General features: G+C 47.6%; 1 protein-coding gene across 2 annotated transcripts in view; it reads right to left on the reverse strand.

Annotated features, from left to right (window-relative positions):
* The window catches only part of MAP1A (microtubule associated protein 1A), a 69,169-nt gene extending 43,170 nt beyond the window's left edge, over positions 1-25,999 (reverse strand). For both annotated transcript variants that reach the window (XM_084817806.1, XM_084817805.1), the window contains exons 1-2: positions 25,821-25,999; positions 8,492-8,593 (exon numbers count right to left, since the gene is read on the reverse strand). In XM_084817806.1, coding sequence (XP_084673932.1) covers positions 8,492-8,593; positions 25,821-25,932 — 214 coding nt within the window. In that variant the 5' untranslated portion in view covers positions 25,933-25,999. The remainder of the gene's footprint in view (positions 1-8,491; positions 8,594-25,820) is intronic.
* Between the last annotated feature and the right edge of the window lie 381 nt (positions 26,000-26,380).

The following is a 26,380-nucleotide window of genomic DNA, read 5'->3' on the forward strand; positions in this document are numbered from 1 at the left end:
CCTCATAGGGCTTTGTTTCCAGTCCCCTGATCATCTTTGTTGCCCTCCTCTGAACCCTCTCCAACGTGTCTGCATCCTTCTTAAAGTGCGGTGCCCAGAACGGGACACAGTACTCCAGATGAGGAGCTTTGTCCTACAACCTACAAAGAAGCCAATTGTGGGTTGTGAGGTAAAAGGGGGAAAGGTGGGCACTCATGCAGGACAACTCATCAGTTTTTAAAGTGATGGGTTGTCCTAATGTGCCGAGTAGAGACCCAGTCAACTGGGTTTCAAGTGTGCCAAGCTTGCGCTCCCCACAGAGCAGGGGTGCTGAACCTCAGGTCTGCATGCCAAATATGGCCCATGTGGCATCCCAATCTGGCCTCTGGGGTTCCTGAGATGGTCACACACCCTTGGCCCTGGCCCCACCTCCTTTCCACTAACTGCTACATGTTTGGCGGTTTCTTGGCTTTTGCATAGAGCTTCCCCCATTCTAAAAGGCTGGAATGCCTCCCCTCACCCCAAGGCCGAGTTGCTGGCACTAAGAGATTTAAATGAAAATAGGCTGGTATTTTTGGCATTTTGGCCCTGCCCCTTTTGCATCTGGCCCCACCAACCACTAGAGGGCATCCCCCCAAAGTTCCTCAAAACTTGAATTCAGCCCTTGGGCTAAATGGGGTTCAACACCCCAGCTGCAGAGCCTCTTGCAAACCCTTTTAGCTCAGGACATGCTGCAAATTTTCTTTTTCCAAGTTCCCAGGTAGAGAAAAACTGATAATTTATTGCCTGACCAGCATGAAGGGTCAACTGCATCTATCCTACACAAGATTTGAGATGTAACAGACCAGACAGAGCATGTGTCTCCCTGTGGATGCACTTTTCTGGGAATGAGTAATGGAAGTACAGGAAGCCTGGCTTATGGATGTAGGATAGCAACCCAGAACATGGCTCAGCATAGCCTCCTCTAATTGACATCTAACCCTGGACTCCCTCTGTTGGGTTCCCTAGTCTGTTTCTTCAGGACTTCAGCCTGACCGGATACATTTGAGGCACTAGCAGAATGTGGTTAGGCTTATGGAGCCAAGGTTAGCTGGCAGAGATAATACAGAAAACTGAGAATCAGATGCTGCAGAAATACTCTGATTCATCTCACAGAGGTCTGAATGGGCAAGTGGGGAACACTTATCCCTCAGCCTCCTCCTCAGGTCTGAATACAGCACATAAAAACTTAACAACATAAAAAGAGCCATGCTGAATAAGATCAAAGGTGCCATGCTGGACTATGTCTTGTGCCCAGGTGAAGCATTGGGCCAGATGCAATTAATTGCCACCTTGTAGAGGACCCCCCTTGGAGATATGAGTGTATCATTTGGGATGGCCCAAGCCATTTTGTGGGGTTCATACACCCAGTGCCTTATTTTTAATAGTCATCTGAGTCCATAAGAACAACAGAAAGGCCCTACTGGATTAGACCAAAGGCTTATCTGGTCCACCATTCTGTTCACACAGTGGCCAACCAGATGCCCCACTGGGGAGGCTCACAAGCAGGACATGAGGGCAAGAGCACCCTCCCACTTGCGTTCTCCCAGAAACTGGTGTACAGAGGCATACTGACTCCAATATTAGAGGTAATGGCTTGGTTTACACGTAATGACAACATACAGTATAGGCTGAGTATGGGTTGCCATGAATTCATGGACTTTTGTTGTCCAACAGAAACCCCCAACAGACTTGGGGGGTGGCCTAGTCAGGCTTGGGGGCCAGGAGGTGAAGGAGGGGGTGGGGCCGTCGGTCGGGAGCAACAGAATCTGGCAAAGTGCCCCTGCTTTCAGCACCTAAAGCACCGACACTCTGCGCGCCGCCATTCCAGTTCTTCTGGCGATAGCGTAGCTCGGGTAGCTCTCAGTTGCATTGGGGTCTACTGTGCCCCCGCCGCAGGGGCGGGAGGAGGGGGCAGCGGCCGCAGGGGAATGGGAGGTGGGAAATCCTGGCCACTGGAGCTCTGCCTGGTTTGCCGGCGCCCCTCCAGCCGACTGTCAATCTGCAGACAGGATTGGATGAGCTGCTCCAGTGTTGGCAGGTGGGGCACACGCACCAGCTCATCCAAGATCTTGTTGTTCAAACCGTTCAAAAATTGGGCCACTAGAGCGGCATCATTCCATTGTAAATCCTGCATCAGCAAGCGAAAAGCGGTCGCATAGCTGGAAACTGAGTCCTTGCCCTGCTTGAGGTGGCAAATATCCTGAGTCGCTGTCTCTGCGTGAAGAGGGTCACCAAAAAATCCCGCCATCGCCATCATGAAACCTTGATAGTCCCCCAGCAGGGGGTCATTAGTGAGGAGAAGCGCCAAAGCCCATTTAGCTGCCACACCTGAAAGCAGGTTAATGATAAACCCCACACGAACCTGATCCCTCTGGAAATCCTCTGGCCAAAGGCACATATACAGCTCTGATTGGGTGCAGAAAATTGGAAAAAGTCCCTTCTCACCTGCAAACTTCTCTCGCAACGCCACCAGGCACTTTCGCCGGGGGAGGATGGGGGCGGAGGGGGTTGAGCGGCAATTTGCAAGGCTTGTACAGCAGTCGTCAAGTGGGTTGTTATGGTTTAACTATAAGTTGTTAACCACAAACAACCCAGGAAGAGAACCCATGGTTTATTGTTCGGTTGTGAACTCTGGGCTGTTTGTGGTTTACCCATAGTTAACCCATAGTGCAGGGTTCTCATGTAATGAAACCCACAATTCAACAAAAGTCTTCCCCAAGCAGTTCTTCTGCTCCAGTGCTCCTACCAGAGAAGTATGTGGCTTTCTGGGATGTCTTCAACAAGAAGGAGGCCGACCAGCTCCCCACCCCCCACCCCTTTGATTGTGCCATTAACCTGATCCCGGGAGCCGCCATCCCGGCAGACCCGCTGTATTCAATGTCAGAGCCAGAACTTGGAGCTCTGCGGGAGTTTTTGGACACAAACTTCTGGTGCAGTTTCATTCGCCCCTCCACCTCCCCCGCCTGTGCTCCTACGATGTTTATTAAAAAAAAGACGGGGGAACTCCATCCGGTGTATGACTATAGAAACCTCAATGCCATTACTATCCCTGACAAATACCCCCTCCCCCGATCTCTGAGATGCTTGAGAGCCTGGGGCGAGCCAAGATTTTCACCAAATTGGACCTGCGTGGCACCTACAATCTGATTCGCATCCGGGAGGGGGATGAGTGGAAGACCTGTTTTGGAACCCGGTATGGAGTGTATTGGGGCTCGCATGCACCCCCCCACACACATTTTCACGTTTTATGAATGCCATCTTCCGGGACTATTTGGACACTTTTCTCATTGTTTATCTCAATTATTTGCTTATATTCTCTTCTGACCCCCATGCCCACCGACTTCATGGCGCAGCTGTCTTACAGCACCTCCGAGAACGCCTTCTCTCTTTGTCAAGCTGGAGAAATGTGTGTTTGACTTGACATCCTTGGACTATCTCGGTTACATTATTTCAGCAGATGGCATCAAGATGGATCCTGCAAAGGTCCAAGCTGTCCTTTCATGGCAGGCTCCATCCACAAAGAGGGACTTACAACATTTCCTGGGCTTTGCCAATTTCTGCAGAAAATTCCTGCCCGGCTATGCAAGACTGACATCTCCTCTCACAGACCTCCTTAAGGGCAGGAAATCCCCTTTTCATTGGACTGCCTCTCCCAACAGTCTTTCGAAGAGCTTAAAAGGCTTTTTCTGAGCCAATCTTGTTACATCCCGACCCGACCCTGCGCCTATCACTCCAGGGAATTAAACATGTCCGAGCAGAATTATACTATCTGGGAGAAGGAACTGTTAGCGATTATGTCCGCCTTAGAGACGTGGCGTCATCTTCTGGAGGGGGCGCAGCACCCCCTCGAAGTCAGAACTGGCCATCGCAACCTGGAACATCTCCAAACAGCCCACGCCTTAAATCAGCGGCAGATTAGGTGGTCTCCCCCCCCCCCCCGATTTAACCTGAAAATCCACCACGTGAGAGCCGCTGACGATCAACAGGCGGACGCTCTCTCTTGTAAGCCGGACCTCCAGCCAGGGGGCGAGGAGAGACCCTCCCGCGCTCTGATTTCTCCCCCAGAAAGTCTGGCGGCTGCAGTGGTACTCCGCTCTTGGGAGGAGCTCCTTCTGAACAAGCTGAGGATTCTTTTGTCCACGAGAAGGTGGAGGAATTGGCGCTAGCCTCTGGCGCCCCCAAGGCTACCCCCTTCTCCCTGCAAGGCAGGCTGCTTTACCATCCAGGCCGGGTGTATGTGCCTTCTAGACCCCTCCACGAAAAAGTCCACCGTCAGTGCCATGATTCTCCCACTGCTGGGCATTTTGGCTTTGCCAAGACCCTACACGGAGTTACGTGGGATTTTTGGTGGCCCCGAGTGTGTCGGGACATCAAGACCTATGTTGCCTCCTGCACGACCTGTCAGCGGGCAAAAGGCCCCTCAGGCAAACCCGCGGGCTTACTTCACCCCCTGCCTACACCCTCAGGCCCTTGGAAGCTGCTCTCCCTCAACTTCATCACCAACTTTCCTCACTCACAAGGTAAGACCCCCATTCTGGTGGTAGTGGATTTATTTTCTAAGATGGCTCACTTCATCCCCTGCTCTGGGCTGCCCGTGGCCAGGGAGACAGCAGAGCAATTTTTGTCACATGTTTTCAGCTCCATCAATGGCCAGAGGGACTTATTTTGGATTGGTGGGCCCAATTCACAGCTCATTTCTGGAGGGAGTTACTTGGGCTACTCAGTGTGACACTAAGGCTTTCCTCTGCTCACCACCCCCAGACGGATGGTCAGACCAAACGCACCAATGCAACTCTAGAACAATGACGCTGTTATGTAAACTACCAACAAGACGAATGGTTTTCCCTGTTGCCTCTGACAGAGTTTGCTTATAACAGTGCATGTCATGCCTCAACCAACCAAACTCCCTTCTTTGCCAATTCTGGGTACCATCCCAAGGCTTTCCCCACCTCGCTCGGTCTGGCCTCAGTACCCACGGCACATGAGTTTTTAGAGGAGTTGCACTCAGTGCACCACCTTTTACGGGACTCCATCGAACAAGCGAAAGCAGCATACAAAGGAACTGTGGATCAGCATCACCAGCCCAGCCCACCCCTGCAGCTGGGGGACTGGGTTTGGTTGTCCACCTGATACCTCCCGCTCACTCTCCCACGAAGAAGCTCGCAGCCCATCGGACGGGTCCTTTCCAGATTACGGCCCAGATTAACCCTGTCACTTTTCGCCTGGCTCTTCCGCCCTCCATGAAGGTGCATCCTGTTTTTCATCGCTCCTTGCTTTCCCCACTGGTCTCTGGCGATCCCCATTGCTCAGTCTGCTCCGCCCCCCGCCTCCAGTGCTGGGATGGGGGACGAGGAGTTTGAAGTCGCTGACATCCTGGACTCACACCTTTCCTGCGTGCGCCTACAATACTTGGTGGACTGGAAGGGGTATGGCCCAGACGAATGCTCCTGGGAACCCGCTGAACATGTGCATGCCCCTTTGCTGCTGGGACGCTTCCACCAACAATACCCCCACAAGCCCGGGGCCCCAGGGGGGAGCAAGAGGGGGGGCCTCATGGGAGCGGGGATGATGTCAGGGTTGTATCTGAGCCCATAGATTCTCAGGGCAGCTCTGATTCTGAGGAGGAGATACAAATCGTGGGAGAGGAACTCTCTCAGACTTCAGAGGCGCAGCTGGATGGGGACCCCCCCCCCCCCGCTCACATCCCTGGGAGCGACAGTGACCCAGGCATGGAAAGGGAGGGACAACTTGAGCTTTTAGATGCGAGGTGCAGACGCAGTCTCAAGCAAGAGATTGCAAGAGCCAAGCTTAGGCGCTCAGCCCGATTGGCTCGATGTCAACAGCTGCACCCTGAGGCCCCACGAGAGAGGGGGAGATCTTCCCCTCCCACCCCTTAAGTTCAGAGAGTTGCTGTGTTTTTCCCAAATGGAGATCAACTGATGTCCTAACCCTTAGAAACCCCTAGATGGCTGTTCCTTTGTAGTTCTTCTGAGTCTCAGGCAATTAGCATCTGCATGCTTCATTAGGTTGAATGGAATTAAAGCCTCAGAAAGCAGCCCTTTTCTCTGAGTGTTGATTCTGGCTATTGGAGGATTCAGTAGGCAACAGGGCAACCTGACAACAACAATCCACGATTCAACAACAACTCATATTCAACCCATTCTCAACCCATTTACTCTGGGTTTTCATTACATGCGAACCAGATCAGTATGTAGCCATCATGACTAGTGGCTACTGATAGCCTTATTCTCCATGAATTTGTTTAATCTTGTTTTAAAGCCATCCAAGATGGTGGCTTGGGATAGTGAATTTCATAGTTTAACTATTCACTGGGTGAAGGAGTACTTCCTTTTCATTTTCCTGAATCTCCCACCACTCAGCTTTATAGGATGACTCCAGTGAGGGAGAAAATATCGCCCTATCCACATTCTCCACACCGTGCATAATTTTGTACACCTGTATCATGCCCCCCCCCCCGTACTCATCTTTTATCTAAGCTATGCAGTCCCAGTCATTGTAACCTTTCCTCGTAGGGAAGTTGCTCCAGCCCCTTGATCATTTTGATTGCCCTTTTCTACAGAGAGCTTTGACTAGTGGATGGTACAGAAATGAAATAAATAAATAAATTTTCCAAATCTACAGTATCCCATTTCAGATGAAATTATCAGAACTGCAGACAGTATTCCAAGTGTGGTCCCACCATGGGTGCGCATAAGGGTAGTATATTGGCAGTTTTAATTTCAATTCCTTTACTAATTATACCCAACATGGAATTTGCCTTTTTCACAGCAGCTGCATACTAGGTTGATATTTTCATCAAGCTGTCTACCAAGATCTCTTTCTTGGTCAGTCACTGCTAGCTTGGATCCTATCAGTGTATATGTGAAGCTGGGATTTTTGCCTCGATGTACGTCACTTTACACTTGCTTATATTGATCCACAATTACCATTTTAATGCCCATTCTCCCAGTTTGGAGATATCTTTTGGAGCTCTTCACAATCCCTTTTTGTTTTAACCACCCTAAATAATTCGGTGTAATCAACAAACGTGGCCACCTCACTGCTCACTCCTAATTCCAAATGATTTATGAACAAGTTGAAAAGCATTGGTCCCAATACAGATCCTTGTGGGACTCCACTGTTTACATCCCTCCATTGGGAGAATTACCATTTATTCCTGCTCTTTGCTTTCTGTTCTTTAACCAGTTATCAATCCATAAGAGGACCTCTCCTGTTGGATCTATTGGGGTGGATGCTGTTTTTATTCTGTTGTTGTTGTTGTGTTTTTAATTGTGTTTTCATGCATTTGTTTTATTGTTTTAATCAAGTTTTATCTATGATTGTAAGCTGCCTTGAGTGCTATTTTTCTTGGTAGAAAGGCAGGGTACAAATCAAATAAATAAATGTTCCATGACTACTAAGTTTGCTCAGGAGTCTTTTACGAGGGACTTTGTCAAAAGCCGTTTGGAAGTCCAAGAAAACACTGTCTACTGGATCACCCCTGCCCACATATTTACTGAACTCACAAAGTACTCTAAAAGGTTAGTGACACAGGACTTACCTTTGCAGAAGCCATTTTTTCAGCACAGCTTGTCCTTCTATATGCTTACTAATTTTAGTTTTCGTAATGCTTTCCGCCAATTTACTTGGAACAGCCGTTAAGCTAACCGGCCTGTAATCCACCCTGGATTCCTTTGTAAAAATTGGCGTTACATTGGCCATTCTCTAGTCTTCTGGTACAGAGGCTGATCTTATGGACATGTTATATATTTTTGTTAGATCAGCAATTTCACATTTGAGATCATTAAGAACTCTAGGATGGATAGCATCTCAGCCTGGTGATTTATTAGCTTTCAATTTGTTAATTTCATCTTTTGTCACCACCCTTTGTCTCAAGTTCAGACATGGGTATCTGTCCTACATCTTTTGCAATGAGGACAGATGCAAAGAATTAATTCCATTTCTCCATGATCTCCTTATCCTCCTTCAGTACTCCTTTAACTCCATTGTGATCCAACAGTCCAGTTGCCTCCCTAGCTGGTTTCCTGCTTCTGATGTATTTAAAGACATCAGCTCTGAAAGCACATGCAGCCAGGAGGAAATGGGGAATGCAAGTCCAGCACAGAGGTTTACTCAATGGACCAAGTTCTGGAAAGTGGTAGAAAGAGGTGGAAGCCATGATTTGCCAAGCAACTCACAGGGAGCTATACTCAATGTCAGAGGACAGATGGAACCATACCTCTTCCCTGACAGCACTGCTTATGCTTCAAGCTGCTACCACCGTCAGCGTGCCAATGGGCTCTGTCCTCCCTTCCCCAACTGACTTGAACAAACAGGCATGTATCCCTCAGAGCTTTCTCTGTCTCTCTGCTACATCCTGGAGATGAACAGGCTTTGTTTTTATCAGTATTGCTTTCACAAACACTAAACTAGAATCTCAAAAATTAAGAAAAAGACCATGGACACTGACCTTTCACCTCAGATGAAAAGTGTGCTAGATGGCGTGTGGCAAAGAGTCTCAGCTGCTGGTTCAGTTTGCAGGAATGAAGGTCAACATCCCATGAGCGAAGGCCTGTTGACAAAGAGAAGAATTAATTCACATGCTGGACTGGAAGTGACTAAAGCTATCTTGGCACACTGTGACGCAGACAACACAGGCCTAGTGTGTATCTTGGGGTGGGTGAGTTACTCGAATGCCGCTGGGGGCGAGTTATACCACCAGACAGAGGAGTCCTGTTGCTTTGCTCCTTAGATTGGTCTTGCTCCAGCCCAAGCTGCCAACAATTCAAAGTTAAATAATAAAGTAAATGCACACACACACACTCCATGAACTTCATGTGAGGCAAACATTAGAACCATTTATTCAGCTAAGAACTCTGGTAGCAAGGTATCAGAGCAGGATATGGAAGCTTTTTTTCTCATATTGATCTTCCATGCTTAAGATTCTTCACAACAACAGCTTCTTTTGGCTCCTTTGCGTTTGGAGGAAATTATGAATGCAATTATGAATACGAACACTGGGAAATCACCTGGTCTGGATGGATTCCCAGTTGAGTGGTATAAAACATTTTCCAGCCTTTTAGCTCCAAAACTGTACTGTCTCTATAACCATATTTTTGAGGCGGGCTCCGTTTATTCATCATTAAACGATGCTTATATTACCGTGATTCCTGAGCCTGGCAAGGATTATACCCATCGACCTATATCGTTAATTAATGTAGATATCAAAATATTAACAGCAATCTTGGCCGACAGATTGCAAGAAGTCATGGCCACATTGGTTAGACCAGACCAGGTGGGATTTATTAAAAATAGACAGGAAGCAGGTAATCTTAGATTAGTTGTCAATCTATTCGCTTTAAACTCTGAAAGAACCCATCAGGTGGCCATCATTTCCTTGGATGCAGAAAAGGCCTTTGACAAAATTCATTGGAAATTTATTTTTACCACACTGACTAATTTCAGTTTACCTACAGAATTTTTGAAATGGGTTAAAATTTTATACTCCGCTCCAAGAGCAAGAGTAATGACAAATAGTTTATTTTCAGCTTTTTTTTTACTTGGGCAGGGCACCAGACAAGGTTGTCCACTCTCCCCACTGATATCCAACTTATGCTTGGAACCCCTGGCATGTGCTATTAGTCAAAACAGTAGTATTCATGGATTTATGCAGGCTGGCTTAGAATTTAAAATCAGCCTTCATGCTGATGATTTTTTGCTGTGTATTTCGAAACTCCAATCATCAGTTCCAGCTTTGATGAAATTAATACTTTCGGTGATTTGTCTGACTAGTCAGTTAATTGGTCAAAGTTGGAAATAATGCCGATTGGACATAGGATATACTCTAGTGTATTAGCCAGTTGGCAATTTCTATGGTGCCCAGAGCTTATTACTTATTTGAGAATAATTATCCTTGGAGATATATCTCAAATGATTAGGTTAAATTTAAATAAGTTGATCAATGACATTTCATGAGATATAGATAGATGGGCATCTTTAAAGTTGAGTTTATGGGGTAAGGTGAATACACTTAAGATGAATACTATACCTTGAATTGTTTATGTTATACCTGGGATCCCCTTACTTATACCTGGCAAATATTTCCAAAAGCTTAATGCCTTGTTTTGTAAATCCTTTGCGGGTTCCTTTCCAACAAGAATATATTTGAAAAGGATGCAACTTCCAATTAAAGAAAGTGGGTTCAGCTTTCCACATCTTGCTACATATCATTGAGCTGAGCTGTTCTAAATTTTGGTCTTTTCCACTCAGATTTGATTTTCCACCTTGGTCAGTTTTGGAATCTTCCTGTCTGGCGCCTCTCTCCACATGGATGGCATTAGGTTCTTGGCATATTAAGGCAGACAGAGCTCCTCCAACAATCTTGGTGGTTAGAGATGTGTGGTGTAGAATGCCATCCCAATTACAGTTTGACCCATTTTCCCATGCCAAATTGACTTTATGGGGAAATCCAGATCTAAGAATAGGAAAGAAAATGTTTCTGTGGCAGAAACCTGGACATATAAAATTATCTCTCCCCTGGAATTGGGTGTTGATGATGAGTATTTGCCACTTTCAACTTTGCAAGATAAATTTGATTTGTCTGCTTCAGCTGAATGGCAGTATTTGCACTTGAAACATTGGTTGATATCTAGATTCGGTCCTACTGCTTTTACTGCCTTGGAGTCTCCTCTGCTATTGGAAACACTTATTGAAGCTGACCAGGTATATCGACTCATGATACTCCTTTGGTTTGCCCCTTTGGGATGCCACGAGGGTGAGGGAGCCTCTTTCTCCTTCTTCCTTGGTTTGTCTACTCTCTGCTTGTCCATTGACTACCTGTTCTGTGTGAGTGGGGTGTCCCTGAGTGAGAGCAGGAATGCCCTGACAGCAGTTGTACCTACATCTCATTGTTAGCTCACCCTGGGTGAGAGACAGGGGATCGGGGCTTCATGTGCCAGAGTTGCTTCTTCTGCCCAGGGTGGGAACCTGGGGTAGTTAGAAGCAGGGCCTCCCCTGGGTGAGAACTGCTTGCCACACTTCAGGTGAGGGATGGAATGAGCATGAACTAATGGAAGTAGATTGAATGGCCAGGAAATAAACACCTTCTTGTTCTTTATACTGCTTGGTTGGTGGCAACCCTGATGTCTTAGTTTTGACCAGTGGCTGGTTATAACCACAAGCTACAAACTGTGATTGTGTTTGTTTGGCTGGGAGTGACTGTTGGATGAGTGGAATGTATGTGTGGAATGGTTGAGGGTACGTTTGAATTGTGGGTGGGTGCTGAGTGTGGGTAGTTCTGGTGTGGTAAGGATGTGCTTGGGAAACTCTGACACAGGGACCCATGGAGGGTGCACCACTATCCCAGTGACTTGGGGCAGAAGGAGATATGGTAGGAGGAGGAGGTTGGGACATCAAAGTAGAATGGGCCACAGATGCTTACACACTCTTCCCCTTCTACCTCCCTCCTCTAGCTCCCATGTGCCTGGTAGCTCATCCACTGAGCCCTCCTGTCTTGCGGTGCTGCTATTTAATGCCAGCTTGGTCCTCAACAAGACCGCACTCATTCATGATTTAATTGTGGATGAGAAGGCTGACCTGATGTGTATTACTGAGAGTTGGGTGGGTGAGCTGGGTGGGGCTGACCTCACTCAGCTCTGTCCACCTGGGTACTCGGAGCAGCACCAACATAGGTTGGAGGGCCAATGGTGGGGGGAATCGCTGGGGTTCATAGAACCTCCATCACCAGGAAACCACTCCACCTTGGAGCAGGCCTTGAGGGGCTGCACCTGATGTTGGACCATAGAGACAGATTGGGGATGCTACTGGCATACTGCCCACCCTGCTGCCCAGCATCCTCCCTGACTGAGCTGGCAGACGCAGTCTCGAGGGTGGTGTTGGAGGAACCCAGGACGGTGGTTCTAGATGACTTCAACTTCCATGCTGAGGCTGTCTCTGGAGTTCCAGCTCCGGCCTTCATGGCTGTCAGGAGCACACTAGCAGCCTCTTTCAGTACACTCCAATAGCCAACTCAAGACACAGATGAAAGGATTCTTTTTTAAGGCTTTAATCCATTTACAACTTAATGACTCTTTCAGATGCTAATCACCAGCGACTAAGCAATGAACAGCAGAGTAGCCTATGCTCCGGGTAGGCAGTTGGTCCCTGTTTGAAGGAGAATCACTTGAAGACCCTGAACCTATGGGCTAGGGAGAGATCCTCCCTCTTTCCCTTGGGTCCACAGGAGGCGGCCGTTGCTTGCATGCCCAATGGGCGCTACGCCTCCTTTCCGCGCCCTCCATTGCTCGTCGCTCCCTGTGTCTGCATCGAGTGTCTAGCAAGCCCCCCTCCCGCACTCTCTCACTGCCCGGGTCACTATCTATCTCAGGAATGCCGGCAGGAGGAATCTCTGCCAGCTGCTGTGCCTGTGAGGAATGAGCTGGCTCCTCTCCCATGGATTGCTGATCCTCCTCAGAATCAGAACTGCTCTGTGGTTCTATTGGCTCAGTTTCCACCCTGACAATTGCCTCCATGACAACCATGGGCCCGTTTCTCAGTTTGTCATTGGCCCGACACATGAAGCGGGGCAGACCCATGATTTAGTTATTGCTCCAAGTTGTGAGTTGGGTAGTCTGAAGATTGGGAGGATCCAAGTAACCCCATTGTCATGGTCAGACAACCATTTGCTACTGAGATTTGAACTCATGGTGTTACTTTTCTCCTGCAGGGACCCATTTGGATGGTCGGCCCCAGGAGACTGATGGAATCCAATGGATTTCTGAATGCTCTTGAGGATTTTCCAGTGGAGAGAGGTGGTGATCCAGTTGAGGCCCTAGCCTCACTGTGGAACAGTGACATGCAGAAGGCCAAAGACTTGATTGCACCTGAGTGCCCTCTCCAGTGCTGTAGGGCCCGCTCTGCTCCTTGGTATACTGGGGAGCTGCAGTCAATGAAACAGGCTGGATGTTGGCTAGAGTGCAAATGGTGTAAGACCTCGAAGCGAAGATGACGAACACGCTCTAGAGCACATAATCATGCCTATTGCGTGGCGGTGTGGGCAGCAAAGGCTCATTTTGCTTCCTCCATTGCGTCAAGTAGCTGTCCACTGCAACTCTTCCAGGTGGTCCAGGGATTGTTAACACCCTCCCCAGCAAATGGGGCCCTGGACCCATTGACCTGCTGTGACCTCTTTGCATCGCACTTTGAGGACAAAATCACTTGTCTCCACAGCAAACTTTTTATTTAATTAATTTATTCATTTATTTTTAATTAATCTTTTATTGTGATTTTTTACAAAACAAAACAAACTGAAAACATTACAAAACCTAAAAAAAAAAGAACGAAATAAAAATAAAAATACAACATATTCAAAATCCTCAGTTTCTAACATTACAATATTCGGTGGGGGGGAAAGGGGGGGGATTTATCCGTACAATAACTTCCTCCCAAAAGGAGGTGGCCATTGGGCACTTCCAAAACATATGAATAAAAGAAGTACTGACTGCATTACACCTCCAACAATTAGCAGAATTTGAGAAGCCTTTACTAAAAAGACCTTGTGGCATCCAGTAGACCTGAAACCAGAGCTTTTGCTGAATAAGGCATAACCGAAGATCCACTGAAATGTCCGATACTGACGCCAAAACGGCAGTCCGTTGATAAAGTAAAATAGGACGTTCCAATTCCCTGTTGCATTCCTGCTGTAAACCACTTGTGTCATATTTATTCATTGATAATATATGTTTATAAACATGAATTGTAGGTCGATACATCTGATCAGGTTCAATAAGTATTTCCAATAGCGAAGAAGACTCCGAGGCAGTCAAAGCAGCAGGATCAAATCTAGATACCAACAAATGTTTCAATTGCAAATACTGCCATTCGGCTGAAGACAGCAGATCAAATTGATCTCACAAAGTTGAAAATACCAAAAACTCATCATCAATCCCCACTAATTGATCTAAAGTAAAGATCATCTTATCTGTCCAGGTCCACCATAAAAACATTTTCTTGCCAATTCTTAAATCTGGATTTCCCCATAAAGTCAATTTGGCATGGGAAAATGGATCAAACTGTGACTGACGTGACATTATACGTTGGACTTCCCTAATTGCCAAAATTGTGGGAGGAGCTCTGTCTACCTTAATATGCCGAGAACCTAATGCCATCCATTTAAAGAGAGACTCCAGACAAGAAGATTCCAATACTGACCATGGAAGAAAATCTAATTTGAGTGGAAAAGACCAAAATTTAGTAGAGGTCAGCAAATAGGCCCGATGGTACATAGCTAGATCCGGCCTTCATTAATTGGAAGTTGCATCCTTTTAAAAGATATTCTTGGTGGAGAAGAACCCGAAAAGAATTTACCAAAAAAAGCATTGGGTTTTTGGAAATATTTACCAGGTATAAGTATAGGGATCTCATGTATAACATAAATAATTTGGGGTATGGTATTCATCTTAAGTGTAGACACAGAAGTACAGCTTCCAAATCGTGTGAAGTAGTAGTTCCCCTCTACTCAGCCCTGGTTAGTTAGGCCTCATCTTGGGCCCAGTTCTGGGCACTACACTTTAAGAAAGACTGGCAAAGGTTCAAATTCCTGCATTGAGCAGGGGGTTGGACTCGATGGACTTATAGGCCATTTCCAACCCTACTATTCTATGATCTGGAGTACTGTGTCCAGTTCTGAGCATCACACTTTAAGAAGGATGCAGACAAACTGGAGAGGGTTCAGAAGAGGGCAACGAAGATGATCAGAGTAGTAGAAACAAAGCCCTGTGAGGAGAGGCTGAAAGAACTGGGCATGTTTAGCCTTGAGAAGAGAAGACTGAGGGGAGATAGGATAGCGCTCTTCAAGTACTTGAAAGGTTGTCACAGAGAAGAAGGCCAGGATCTCTTCTCGATCATCCCAGAGTGCAGGACACAGAATAATGGGCTCAGGTGACAGGAAACCAGATTCCGGCTGAACATTAGGAGAAACTTCCTGACTGTTACAGCAATACGACAAGGGAACCAATTACCGAGGGAGGCGGTGGGCTCTCCCACACTGGAGGTGTTCAAGATGAGGCTGGACAGCCATCTGTCAGGGATGCTCTGACTTGGGTTCCTGCATTGAGCAGGGGGTTGGACTCGATGGCCTTGTAGGCCCCTTCCAACCCTACTATTCTATGATTCTAAGTGCGTCTGTTGAGTTTTTTAAAGCTTTTTTTGATAGGAAGCATAAGAGATAATTTGGCCCCTTATAAAAGCTTTACTAGTCTCCCATTCAATGGCACACGAAACTGATGTACCCTCATTAGTACTGAAATACTCTGTTAGTTCAGCTAACATCTGAGTTTTGAACTTCTCATCACTGAGAAGTGAAACATTAAAACACCAAAGATGGGGGCCCTAGCAGTATCAGAAAATTGCAGTTCCAAACATACTGGAGTATGATCTGACACTACCAGTGTATCAATCTTGCAATCTTTAGTATACTAAAGTTGCAGAAATCAAAAAATAGTCTAATCTAAAGCAATTATGGTGAACTGAGGAAATAAAAGTATACTCTCTGTCAGCAGGACGTAAAATTCTCCAGGCATCAGTGAAGTCATATTCCATCATATAAGCCTGAAGTGCCAGTCTCACTGCAAACCGAGTCTTGGGAGAAGGTGTACTACTACCTGACAAAGGATCTAAGATCTCGTTAAAGTCCCCACCTACAATCAAATAATCATAGGTAATATCAACCAGTTTAGCAAAACAATAATGAAACATAGCAGAAAATCAATATTTGGCCCATATACATCGATCATAACAATTAACTTGCAGCAAACTTGATGCTGTTGTTATCACTTTCAGTTGAGATGTCTGATGTACCACCTGCCTGATTTTGTGGGATCAGTTCCAGTTCCTGCAACCTGATGATGTGTGGACAAGGTGCTTGCAGCAATGCAACCGACCACGTGCCCTCTCGATCCCTGCCCCACTTGGCTAATAAAAGCTAGCCAGGGAGGTATGACTGGGTGGGTTCAGGGAGTGACAAATGCTTCCCTGTGGGAAGGGGTGGTCCCTGCTGTCCTTAAGGAGGCAGTAGTGTGGCCCCTCCTGAAGAAACCCACTCTGGACCCAACGGTATTAGACAACTACCGCCCAGGTGCAAATACCCCTTTCCTAGGGAACGTACTTGAGAGGGTTGTGATGGAGCAACTGCAGACACGCTTGGAGGATACTGATTATCTAGACCCATTCCAGTCTGGGTGTCGATCTAGTTATGGGACTGAATCAGCCTTGGTTGCCCTGATGGAAGACCTTTATCGAGAGAGGGACAACGGGAGTGCAACCCTGCTCAACCTCTCATCAGCTTTTGATATCATCTACCATAGTATCCTCCTGGATCGACTCCATGGGATGGGTATTAGAGGCACTGTGTTACAGTAGTTCCAGTCCTAACCTACAAGGCCGATTTCAGAAAGTAAGATTGGGTGACTATTCCTCGGCCCCTTGGCAACTGAGCTATGGGGTCCCACAGGATACCATCTTGTCCCCAGTGTTATTTAACATCTGTATGAAGCCCCTGGGAGCAGTCATTGGGGGATTTGGAGCTAAATGCCATCAGTATGCTGATGACACACAGCTCTATCTCCCTGTGACATCTGAAGCAGAAGATGCTGGGCAAATAGTGCCTAGATACAGTAATGGGCTGGATGTGGGCCAATAAACTGAAGGTGAATCCTGGCAAGACAGAAGCCCTGAGGGTGAGCGGTTCCCGAATCTGGGAGATAGGCTCATTGCCTGTTCTGGATGGGGTTGCACTCTGCCTGAAAGATCAGGTTTGTAGTCGGGGGGTACTCCTAGATTCATCATTGTCACTGGAGGTCCAAGTGGCCACTGTGGCTCGGGGTGCCTTTTACCAGCTTTGGCTGGTTTGCCAACTACAGCCACTCCTGGACAGGGATCGCTTGGCCACAGTGGTACAGGCATTAGTAACCTCAAGACTGGATTACTGCAATGTGTTCTATGTGGGGCTGCCCTTGAGGCTGGTCCGGAAGCTGAAGCTAGTGCAGAGTGCAGCAGCTTGGCTGTTGTCAGGAGCTGCCCCTTTTCAGCATGGAACTCCTTTGCTGAGGGAACTGCACTGGCTGCCTATTCGCTTCTGGGCCAGGTTTAAGGTATTAGTACTAGTGTTGTTGTTCAGTCGTTCAGTCGTGTCTGACTCTTCATGACCCCGTGGACCACAGCACCCCAGGCCTTCCTGTCCTGCGCTCTCTCCCGGAGCGTGCTCAAGTTCGTATTTATACCAGCATACCTGAGAGAGCGCCTTCTTCTTTACCAACCTGCCCGGTCACTGAGGTCATCAGAGGGCTTGCTCCTGGTGGTTCCACAAGGACTCATGGCCCGGTTGGAGTCCACCAGGAAAACAGCCTTTAGCGTGGCGGCTCCTTCCTGTGGAACTCTGGAGGTCAGGCAGGTGCCAATGTTGTGTTGCTTTTGGTGCCTCCTGAAGACATTGTTATTTCGAGAGGCCTTCCCTGAGTGACCAGCTACAGCTTATTAAATTCAGAATCTGTTGTTTTAAAAAGTTTTGTTTTAATTATAGGGTTTTCTTCTTTTATCTTGTTGTTCACTGCTCCAAAATCTTTGATGTGGAGTGGTATATAAATATTGTATAAATATTTATAAATAAATAAAAATAATACTAAAAATGATACACGGGGTCCACAGCAGGAATGAAACAGGGAATTGGAATGTCCAATTTTGTCTAGTCAATGGACAAATCAATGTTTTGATGTCTGTATGTGATATTTCTATAGACCTCCAGTTACATCTTATTCAGCAAAAAAAATTGTTTTGGGTTTACTGGATGCCACAACGTCTCTTTAGCAAAGGTTTGTCAAACTTGGCTAATTGTTGGAGGTCTAATACAGTTAATGCTTCTTTTATTCATATTTTGGAAATGCCCAATAGTTGCCTCCTTTCAGGAGGAAGTTATCATACAGATAAACTTTGTATCGGAAAGCTCTTTAATTTTTACTAATGTATATGTTCTCCTAAACTATTTGCTTGCATTTTGGAATGTAACACACGCTCAGCGTAAATGGATTTTTCGCACCCTCTTGGCTATTAAAAGACTGATACTACAATACTGGAAGGATAAAAGCTAACTGCCTATAATGCAATGGATTGAAGACTTAACAACACTAGCAACATCTGAAAGAGTGGTATATATGCATCACTGATGAATGGAGTTGTATTTGGATATCTGGTCTGCTTTACTGAAGTTTATGTGTAATCTCTTCTTTTTTCCTTTTTTTTCCTCCCTAGAATGTTGCAATATTTGAAACTGAGGACTTTAGAGTATGTTGTTATATTTTCAGTTTTTTGGTTTTGTTATGTTTTTGTTTTGTTTTGTTGAAACTCAGAATTAAGAATTGATTAAAAAGAGTCTGATTTACAACCTACGAAATTTTCTGTGGGAACTGAGGAGGAGGAGGGCTTTGCCAGGGAGGGGCCCTTGGGGATGTCACCCAGGTTGAGGCAGCAACTGAAGAGGGCAGAACAGAGACACCCTCTTCCACACAAAGCTTGCTTGGTACCAGATTCCCCTCTCATGATAGATTGTCATAAAGGGAGCTTTAGTACCTCCTCTGTATTTAAGCTGATGCAGAGGTCAGACAGCCTTTGCAGAGAACATCTTAAATGCCTAAAATGCTTTCTTGCCTGGACATATCGTGAATCTTGGATTCTTGTTTGCCTCGAACGCCATATTGTTAAGACTCTGTCTGGAAACGTACTGCTGGACTTTGGACTCTAGCTGTGACTCTGCGTGACTTCTAGCTTTGGGACGTTCTCCTTAACAAAGCAACAAGCTGATAGCCTCTTGCCTGTGCTCTCTGATTTATTGGGGCTGTAACCGTGTAAATGTTGCTGTGATTCTTGGAAAGCTGGTCTCTGTAACCTTATCTTCTGCAATAAAGGGTTTTGCTGTTCTTAGTGACTTGTGTCAGTGTGTCAGAGCGTGTCAGAAAATCAGGCCTGACAGGGTGCCTTTGTCTGAGGTGGCTTGAGCCTTTTTCCCATTTTTAATCTTGGAGAAGTGGGTACTATAACAAATTATTGCAGCGTGCAGTGCTTCTGTTCAGTGTTCCAGCAAGCCAGGCATGCCCTTTCCAGGGTAACACATTCTACTGCCCCTTCCCCAACCACAGCTTTTCATAATTTCTTCTTCCAATAGTCAGCCATCATAACATTCCTTGGTCACTAAGGAGCCACAGTCCTCCTTTGGCTATCTTGGGAATGCCCTCCTATGCCTTTTAGCAATCCTATGCATTCTACTCAGAAGCAAGCCCTCGTCTGTTTAATGGGGCTTACACTCATGCAAGTAGGCACAGAACTGCAGCCTTGCAGGACATCAGATTTTACTGAGAGTTTCTTATAGAACAATTGGCTCACATTGCTTTTAGTTGCTGTTTCTCCCCCAGGCTTCTGAAAGCACAGCAGTCAACAGATCCATGCTATATGAAGAAGGGAAGTCTGTGTCCAGAGGAAAGTCTTTCCTTGTTAACTAAAACAATAGCGGTCCTTGTGGTACCTTAAGCACTTACAAATTTATCATGGCATAAGTTTTGTTGGACACTGTCCACTTCATCAGATGCAACGAACTGGTCAATTTATGTACACATGCTGTGTCTGTGCATGTCTGTGTATGGGGGTGTGGGGGAGATGTAAACTGTGTTGCCAGAGGGGTTTGAAATGCAGAGAGCACAGACAATGATAATTACCTTAACAGTTGCCATTCAAAAAATGTTGGGTCATAGCACAGACATAATTGCAATGGTGAGCCAATTAACATATGTAGTGTGATACAAAACAGGCAACAACAACTTTGTCCTTATTCAAACCACAGAAAATAGAAGTGAATCTCTTGATGAACTGAACTTCAGCAACTGATATCTGTCTCTGAAATTCCTTTGTTCAAGAATGGTCACTTTAAGGTCCTCGGGGGTTCCCCCATTGGTTTCTGAACATTGCCATTCCAAATGTCAGATCTGTGTCCATTTCTTCTCTTGCATAGAGACTGACCTGTTTGTCCTGTGTAGAATGGAGCAGGACATTTTGGAAAAGGATGGCATATGTCATATTGGAAGATGAGCAGGTGTATGAACCCCTAATGTGGGTGACATTATTAGGTTCTTTAACAGTGTTTCCAGACAAGACTGGCATTTGTGTCTGCCACAGGGACTGGATCCTGTGTCTGTATCTTTGTTGCAAGATCTGCTGTTGCCGGTGAGTATCCTTTCAATGTTGGGCAGCTGTCTATAAATAAGTACAGGCCTACCACCCAAGGCCTATGAGAGGGAAGGGTCATTGTTCAGGGTGGGCTGTAGAGCACTGCTGATACGTTTCAGTGGTCTTAGCTGGGAACTATAGGTAACAACAAGTGGTGTTCCGTTGTTTTCTCTTCTGGGTCTGTCCTGTAACAGATTGTTCTTGGGTACCAGCCTGGCCCTGTTGATTTGTTTTTTCTCTTCACTGGGCGAGTAGTGTAGTCTGAGAAATGCCTGCTCTAGATCCTTAAACTGCGAGGCTCTTTCTGACATGTCTGAATAGATGAGGCTGTTTTGTATGGCTTGGCTGTAGACAATGGATTTTGTAGTGTGTTCTGGGAGGAAGCTGGAAGCATGTAGGTATGTATAGCAATATGTAGGTTTCTGATACAAGATAGTGCTTATATGCCCATTATGTAGTTGCACTGTTATATCCAGAAAGTGAACCTATTGCATGGGCTGTTCTAGGTTGATGGTTGGCTTGACGTTATTGAAGTCATTGTAGAACTTCTGTCAGGGAAAAACTTTGTCACAAGTTCACATAATCATAGAATCATAGCGGTGCAAGGGGCCATTTTGTCCATCATGTGCAACCCACTGCTCAGTGCAGGAATCCAGTTTAAAGCATCCTTGAGAGATGACTGTCAAGTCTTGGCTTCGATACCTTCAGCAACAGACAGCACACCACCTCTTTAGGCAGTTGGTTCCATTGTCTGATTGCTCTGACCATTGGCAGGTTTTTCCCTCAGTCTTCTCGAGGCAAAACAGACCCAGTTCCTTCAATCTTTCCTTGTAGGTCTTAATTTCTAGTCTCCTGACCATCTTTGTTGCCCTTCTTTGGACTCGTTCCAATTTATCTGAATCCTTCTTAAAGTTGGTGTCCAGAAACAGACACCATATTCAAGGTGAGGCCCAACCAGCACAAAGTAGAGTGGAACTACTACTTCCTGTGATTTTGAAACTATACTTCCATTGATGCAACCTAAAATTGCCTTTGCCCTTTTTGCAGCCACATCACCCTGCTGACTCATATTCAGCTTGTGATCGACTACAACTCCAAGATACTTTTCATACGTACTATTGCCAAGCCAGGTATCTCCCACTTTACACTTGTGCATTTGATTTCTCTTTCCTCAATGAAGAACTTTGCACTTGTCTTTGTTAAATTTCATTATGTTATTTTCTGGTTATATCATTTTGAGTGTTGTTCTGTCTTCTAAGGTAGTAGCTATCCCACCCAATTTTGTGTCATCTGGAAATCTGATAAGCATCCCTCTGCCCTTCCTCCAAGTCATTAATAAAAATGTTCAAGTGCACAGGGCCACCAAGCCCTATAGCACCCCACTTGATACCTCTCTCCAGTTTGATGTGGAACTGTTGATGAGAGCTCTGAGTACGATTCTCCAGCCAGCTGTGGATCCACCTAGTAGTAGTGCCATCCAGCCCACAACTGGCTTGCCAATCAGAATATCATGGGGCACTTTGTCAAATGCCTTGCTGAAGTCAAGGTTGATTATGTCCACAATCTACTAAGGGAGTTACCAAATCAGGAAATGATATAATATTAGACTGGCAGGACTTGTTCTTGACAAATCCATGCTGGTTTCTAGTGATCACTTCATTAGTGTCAAGCACATTATAGATCAAGAACATTATAATCTGCTTTAGAATCTTCCCAGGTATTGATGTCAGACTGACTGGTCTATAATTCCCTAAAATACTTCCTTTTTTCCCCCTTTGAAGAGAGGGACATTTGCCCTCCTCCAGTGCTTCACCTGTTCTCCAGGATTTCTCAAAGGTAATAGACAGAAGTTCTGAGAGCCCACCTGCTAGCTCCTTCAACACCCTAGGGTGCAATACATCTGGACCTGGGGACTTGACCTCATTTAAGATGCTTAGGCATTCCCTGACCATCTCTCCGTCCACCTCAAGCTGCTCCCACCCTTCAGCCTGTGTCACATATGCCAGATGGGGCACAGATCCTCTGTTGGGAGAAAACTGAGCCAAAATAGGAGTTCAGCAGTTCCTCCTTTTCTTTGTCACCTGTCAGCATTTTGCCATCTTCGCTGAGCAGCTGGTCTACCATTACTTTGGTCCTCCTTTTACTTTGAACATATCTGAAGAAGCCCTTTCTGTTATTCTTAGCATCCCTCATCAACCTCCGCCCATTCTGAGCTTTAGCCTTCCTGACACCATCTTTGCAGTTCTGGGCTATCTGCCTCTACACCTCCTCAGTGGCCTTCCACCTCCTATATGCGTCCTTTTTTATTTTCAGATCAGGGCTAAGCTTTTTGTGTAGCCACAATGGCTGCTTCTGTTGTCTTCCAGTTCTTGTTCCTAATTGGGATTTTTTCTGACTGAGCCTTTAGTATCTCCTTCTTTAGGACCTCCCATCCCTCTTGAACTCCTCTTCCTGTTAGGTTTTCCTGCCATGGAGTCCCACTTATCATGGCTTTGGGTTGATTAAAATCAGCTTTCCTGAAGCCCAAGCTACACATTTGAGTAGACACAGCCTTAGTTTTCCTTAAAATAAAAAACTCAAGCATTATGTGGTCACTTTCCCCCAAAGTTCCTGCTACTTTCACCTCAGTTAACTCTTCTGTCTTGGTCAGAGTCAAGTCAAGGATGGCTGATATCAACTTTCCTTCCTCTACCCTCTGAAGGAGAAAGTTGTCAGCAAGGCAAGTCAGGAATTTCCTGGAGAGACCCTGCTTGGCAGTTTGTGCCCCAACAGATATCAGAGTAATAAAAGTCCCCCGTTACTACTACTTCATGCTTTCCTGACATATCTGCAATTTGCTTTTGGAAAGGTTCATCCACATCTTCTCCTTGGTTGGGTGGTCGACAGTAGACTCCAACCACAGAATGGTGCAATGGGTGGCTACCAGGGAAAGAGCCTTTTCTGTAGTGCCCCCCCCCCCCGTGGAATGTCATTCCAAGGTAGATCCGAATGGCATCTTCGCTGTATACATTTAGATGATAGGTTAAAACCTTCCTCTTCCAGCAGGCATTTAATCTTTTGTTTTGTTCTGATTATTAACTTTACTGCTGACTCTTTAATGTTTTAATATTTTGATAATTTCATTGTTATATTTATTGTTTTGGTTATTTTTTCATTGTTTGGTGTGTTTTTATTATTGTAAAACAAGCCAGGTGTACCTACCAGTTGGGCAGCATATAAACCGAATAAACTACATTCCTAATAGACTACTGCAATGTGTGGGGCTGCCTTTGAAGACTGCTTATAAACTGCTATCAGCACAAAATGCGGCAGCTACGTTGTTGGTTGGTATGAGCCACAGGGAACATACCAGAGCAAGAGCTGCTCTGATGGCTTTCTAATTGTTCACAGGCACAATTCAAAGTGTTGGTTTTACCTTTTAAAACCCTTTATGACTTTGGCCCTGGGCATCTAAATCACCGCTTTCTCTTGCTTGGATCGACCCAGGCTCCAACTTTTGTCAGAAGCCCTACCTCAGTACACCTGCCTTCACAGATGATGCCGGTGGCAGTCAGGGAGAGGACCTCTTTGGGAATGGCAGCCATCTATGGAATGTCCTCTCCAAATAGGTTTGACTGGCATAATCTTTGCTAAATTTTAGGTGCCAGGTGAGCTTTTCATGGACAGCAATTTAGATTTTATCTGCTGAGAGGTTTTGCACAAGCTCTTGTGTTTCTTTTATTGCGTATCTTATTCTGCTACTATTTGAATTGGCTTTTTAAATATGTGTTGTTCGTTTTAATGTGTTTTTGTTTCTCAGCTATAAGAACCACATTAGAAACTTCCCCAGAATTGAAAAGCAGAATATATGCATTTTCAAATAAAATAAATAAAGAATATGCCCTGACATATACAGGCAGCCTGACCACAAGACTGAGTTGCTCTGAATCAAGTATCTCAGTTCTTGAGGAATGTCTGAGGAAAGGTCTCTTGGCATGCCTCTCAAAGGCAATGAAGAACGAGCTTCAATGAGGAGGCAGCTCCTCTCCACAAACACAGCAATGCAAGGCTACTTTTAAACAGATCAGCCAAGCACGGGGGGGGGGGGGGATTTCCAAGACCACTGATATTTGACTGAGGAATCATGCACAACGGCAATTCCCCATTCATTCATTTCAAATGGTCTAGGCATGTTGGCAAGGTGCTGCAAAGATCAGCCAGAGCAGAACTCAAAAGTCTCTCTTCATTTATTTCTTTGAGGATACTCACAAGGAACATAGCCCTCACCTGCTTCCTGCTCACCACTCCCAAGACTGGGGGAAGAAACTAAGTACATCACAGAAAGAAGCAGGCTGTTAGCAGCAAAGACAGACTCGTTCTGCTCCAGCCAATACTCACTGCAGAGGAAGGGTCTATGAGTCAGCAGGGATGGAAGCTGCACTGCAGCACCCATCCCAAATACCCCAGCCGGCTGTCTGCTTGCCCACCCTTCAGCAATATGCTCTGCTCCAAGCTTTCCTGGTTGCTTACAGTTGTTCCCGCTCTGCACAAACAGAAGGACATGGTCTCCCCAAAAGATGCTAGAATGTTCCCCCAAGCACTTGTACAAAGTGGAGCTGCAACTGGGAGGTTCGTTAGTAATGCTGCAGTTTCACTCCAATGATGTTGATTAGGATTCTCGGGGAGAGCCAATTTGGGCTTTTTTGCTGACAGCTGCTAGGGAGGCCTCAGCCCCCCCCCCCCCCCGGGCAGAGAAGAGGGCCCTTCCTGGCACTCCACTTCGCCGGAGCGGTTCTCAGTGGGCTCGCCTGCCTTTCCCCCTGCCAGGCTGGCATTTCTGAGGGCACGGGCATGATGCTCACAGCCCAGCTGCAGACCCTCAGCGGGCATGTAGCTGGAGCCTCAGTCCCTCGTCTCCCGGCGGATTTGTCCCCTAGTCAATTTTTGAGTCGTTTTCGCGCAGAGGCGCCAGCGACGACGCCCGTGCAGGCCGGGCTGCGCTACCACACGCGAGGGAGGGGATGGGCCGTTGAACAGAGGGGCTTCCCGTCTCAAGCAGGACGGCCGGGAGGCGCCGCAAGGCCACCGGGCTCGCCCCGGAGCGGGAGCGGGAGCGGCGCAGGAGCACCGCCGCAGCGCGCCGCTCGCGGCACGCGCCGCGCTTCCCGGCGGCGGCGGCCCTCGGGCTCCCGGACAGGCCGCCTTCCGCGGACGCCCGCTCGCGTCCGCGCAGCCGGCAGCCCGAGCCCGGCTCCGGCCTCGTCCCAGGCCTGGCCGTGCTGCGCCGCGGCCGCGGCCGGGCGAGGGGCGCCCTGCGGAGGGCACGGCGCTTCCCGCAGGGCCGTTCTGAGGCGGCGGCGGCCGCGCCCGCTCTCGCGCCGCCTCGGCGCGGACAGAGGAGCCCCCGGCGGCGGCGACCCGGCGAAGGCGCCGGGCCCTCTCCAGGGTGCTGACGGCCGGCAGGCCCCGCCCGCCCGCCCGCCCGCCCGCGGATCCCGGCGGGGAAGACCCTGCTGGCCGGGGCTGCCGCGCCCGCCGCCCGCCGCCCGGCTCACCGCGCTCGAGGCTCCGGCGCACCGCCGCCCGCTCCGGCTCCGTCGCGACCTCGCCGATCACGGCCAGCAGCGCGTGGCGGCTCCCGCTGCAGGGCGCGGCCGGCGTCTCCATAGCAACCGGCGGCCCGCTCTGCAGAGGCTGCTGCTGGAGCTGCTGCGCGCGCCTCTTAAGGAACCCCCGCCGCGCCGCGATTGGCTCTCGCCGCGCACGTGGCCCGGCGCCCGGCCGCCCCGCCCCGCCCCGCCCGGCCCGGCCCGGCCCGCGGCCTCGAGCGTCGCCGGCTCCCGCGGGCCGCCGCCGTAGCCCGCGCCCGCGGGGCGCTCCGGGAGGAGGCCGGGCCGGCGCCGCGCGCTCGCGCTCCGGGCAGAGGCGGAGCCCTCGCCGGGCTGCCGAGGGCAGGGGCGGCCGGGCGCCGCTCCCCCGGGCTGAAGCCCGCTGTCTGGGCGCTGGGCGCTCGCAGTCATGATGTGTCACGTCGATAATGGCCGAAATGTATAGAAAATAAAACTCAGGTTTGCGCCACAGAACGCACTCGCTGCCACCCCAAATCATTCACCCA

This window comes from Heloderma suspectum, chromosome 11 (assembly GCF_057233095.1).
Source record: "Heloderma suspectum isolate Gila_16-S chromosome 11, 16-S_ref, whole genome shotgun sequence".
In the NCBI taxonomy this organism is placed as follows: domain Eukaryota; kingdom Metazoa; phylum Chordata; class Lepidosauria; order Squamata; family Helodermatidae; genus Heloderma; species Heloderma suspectum.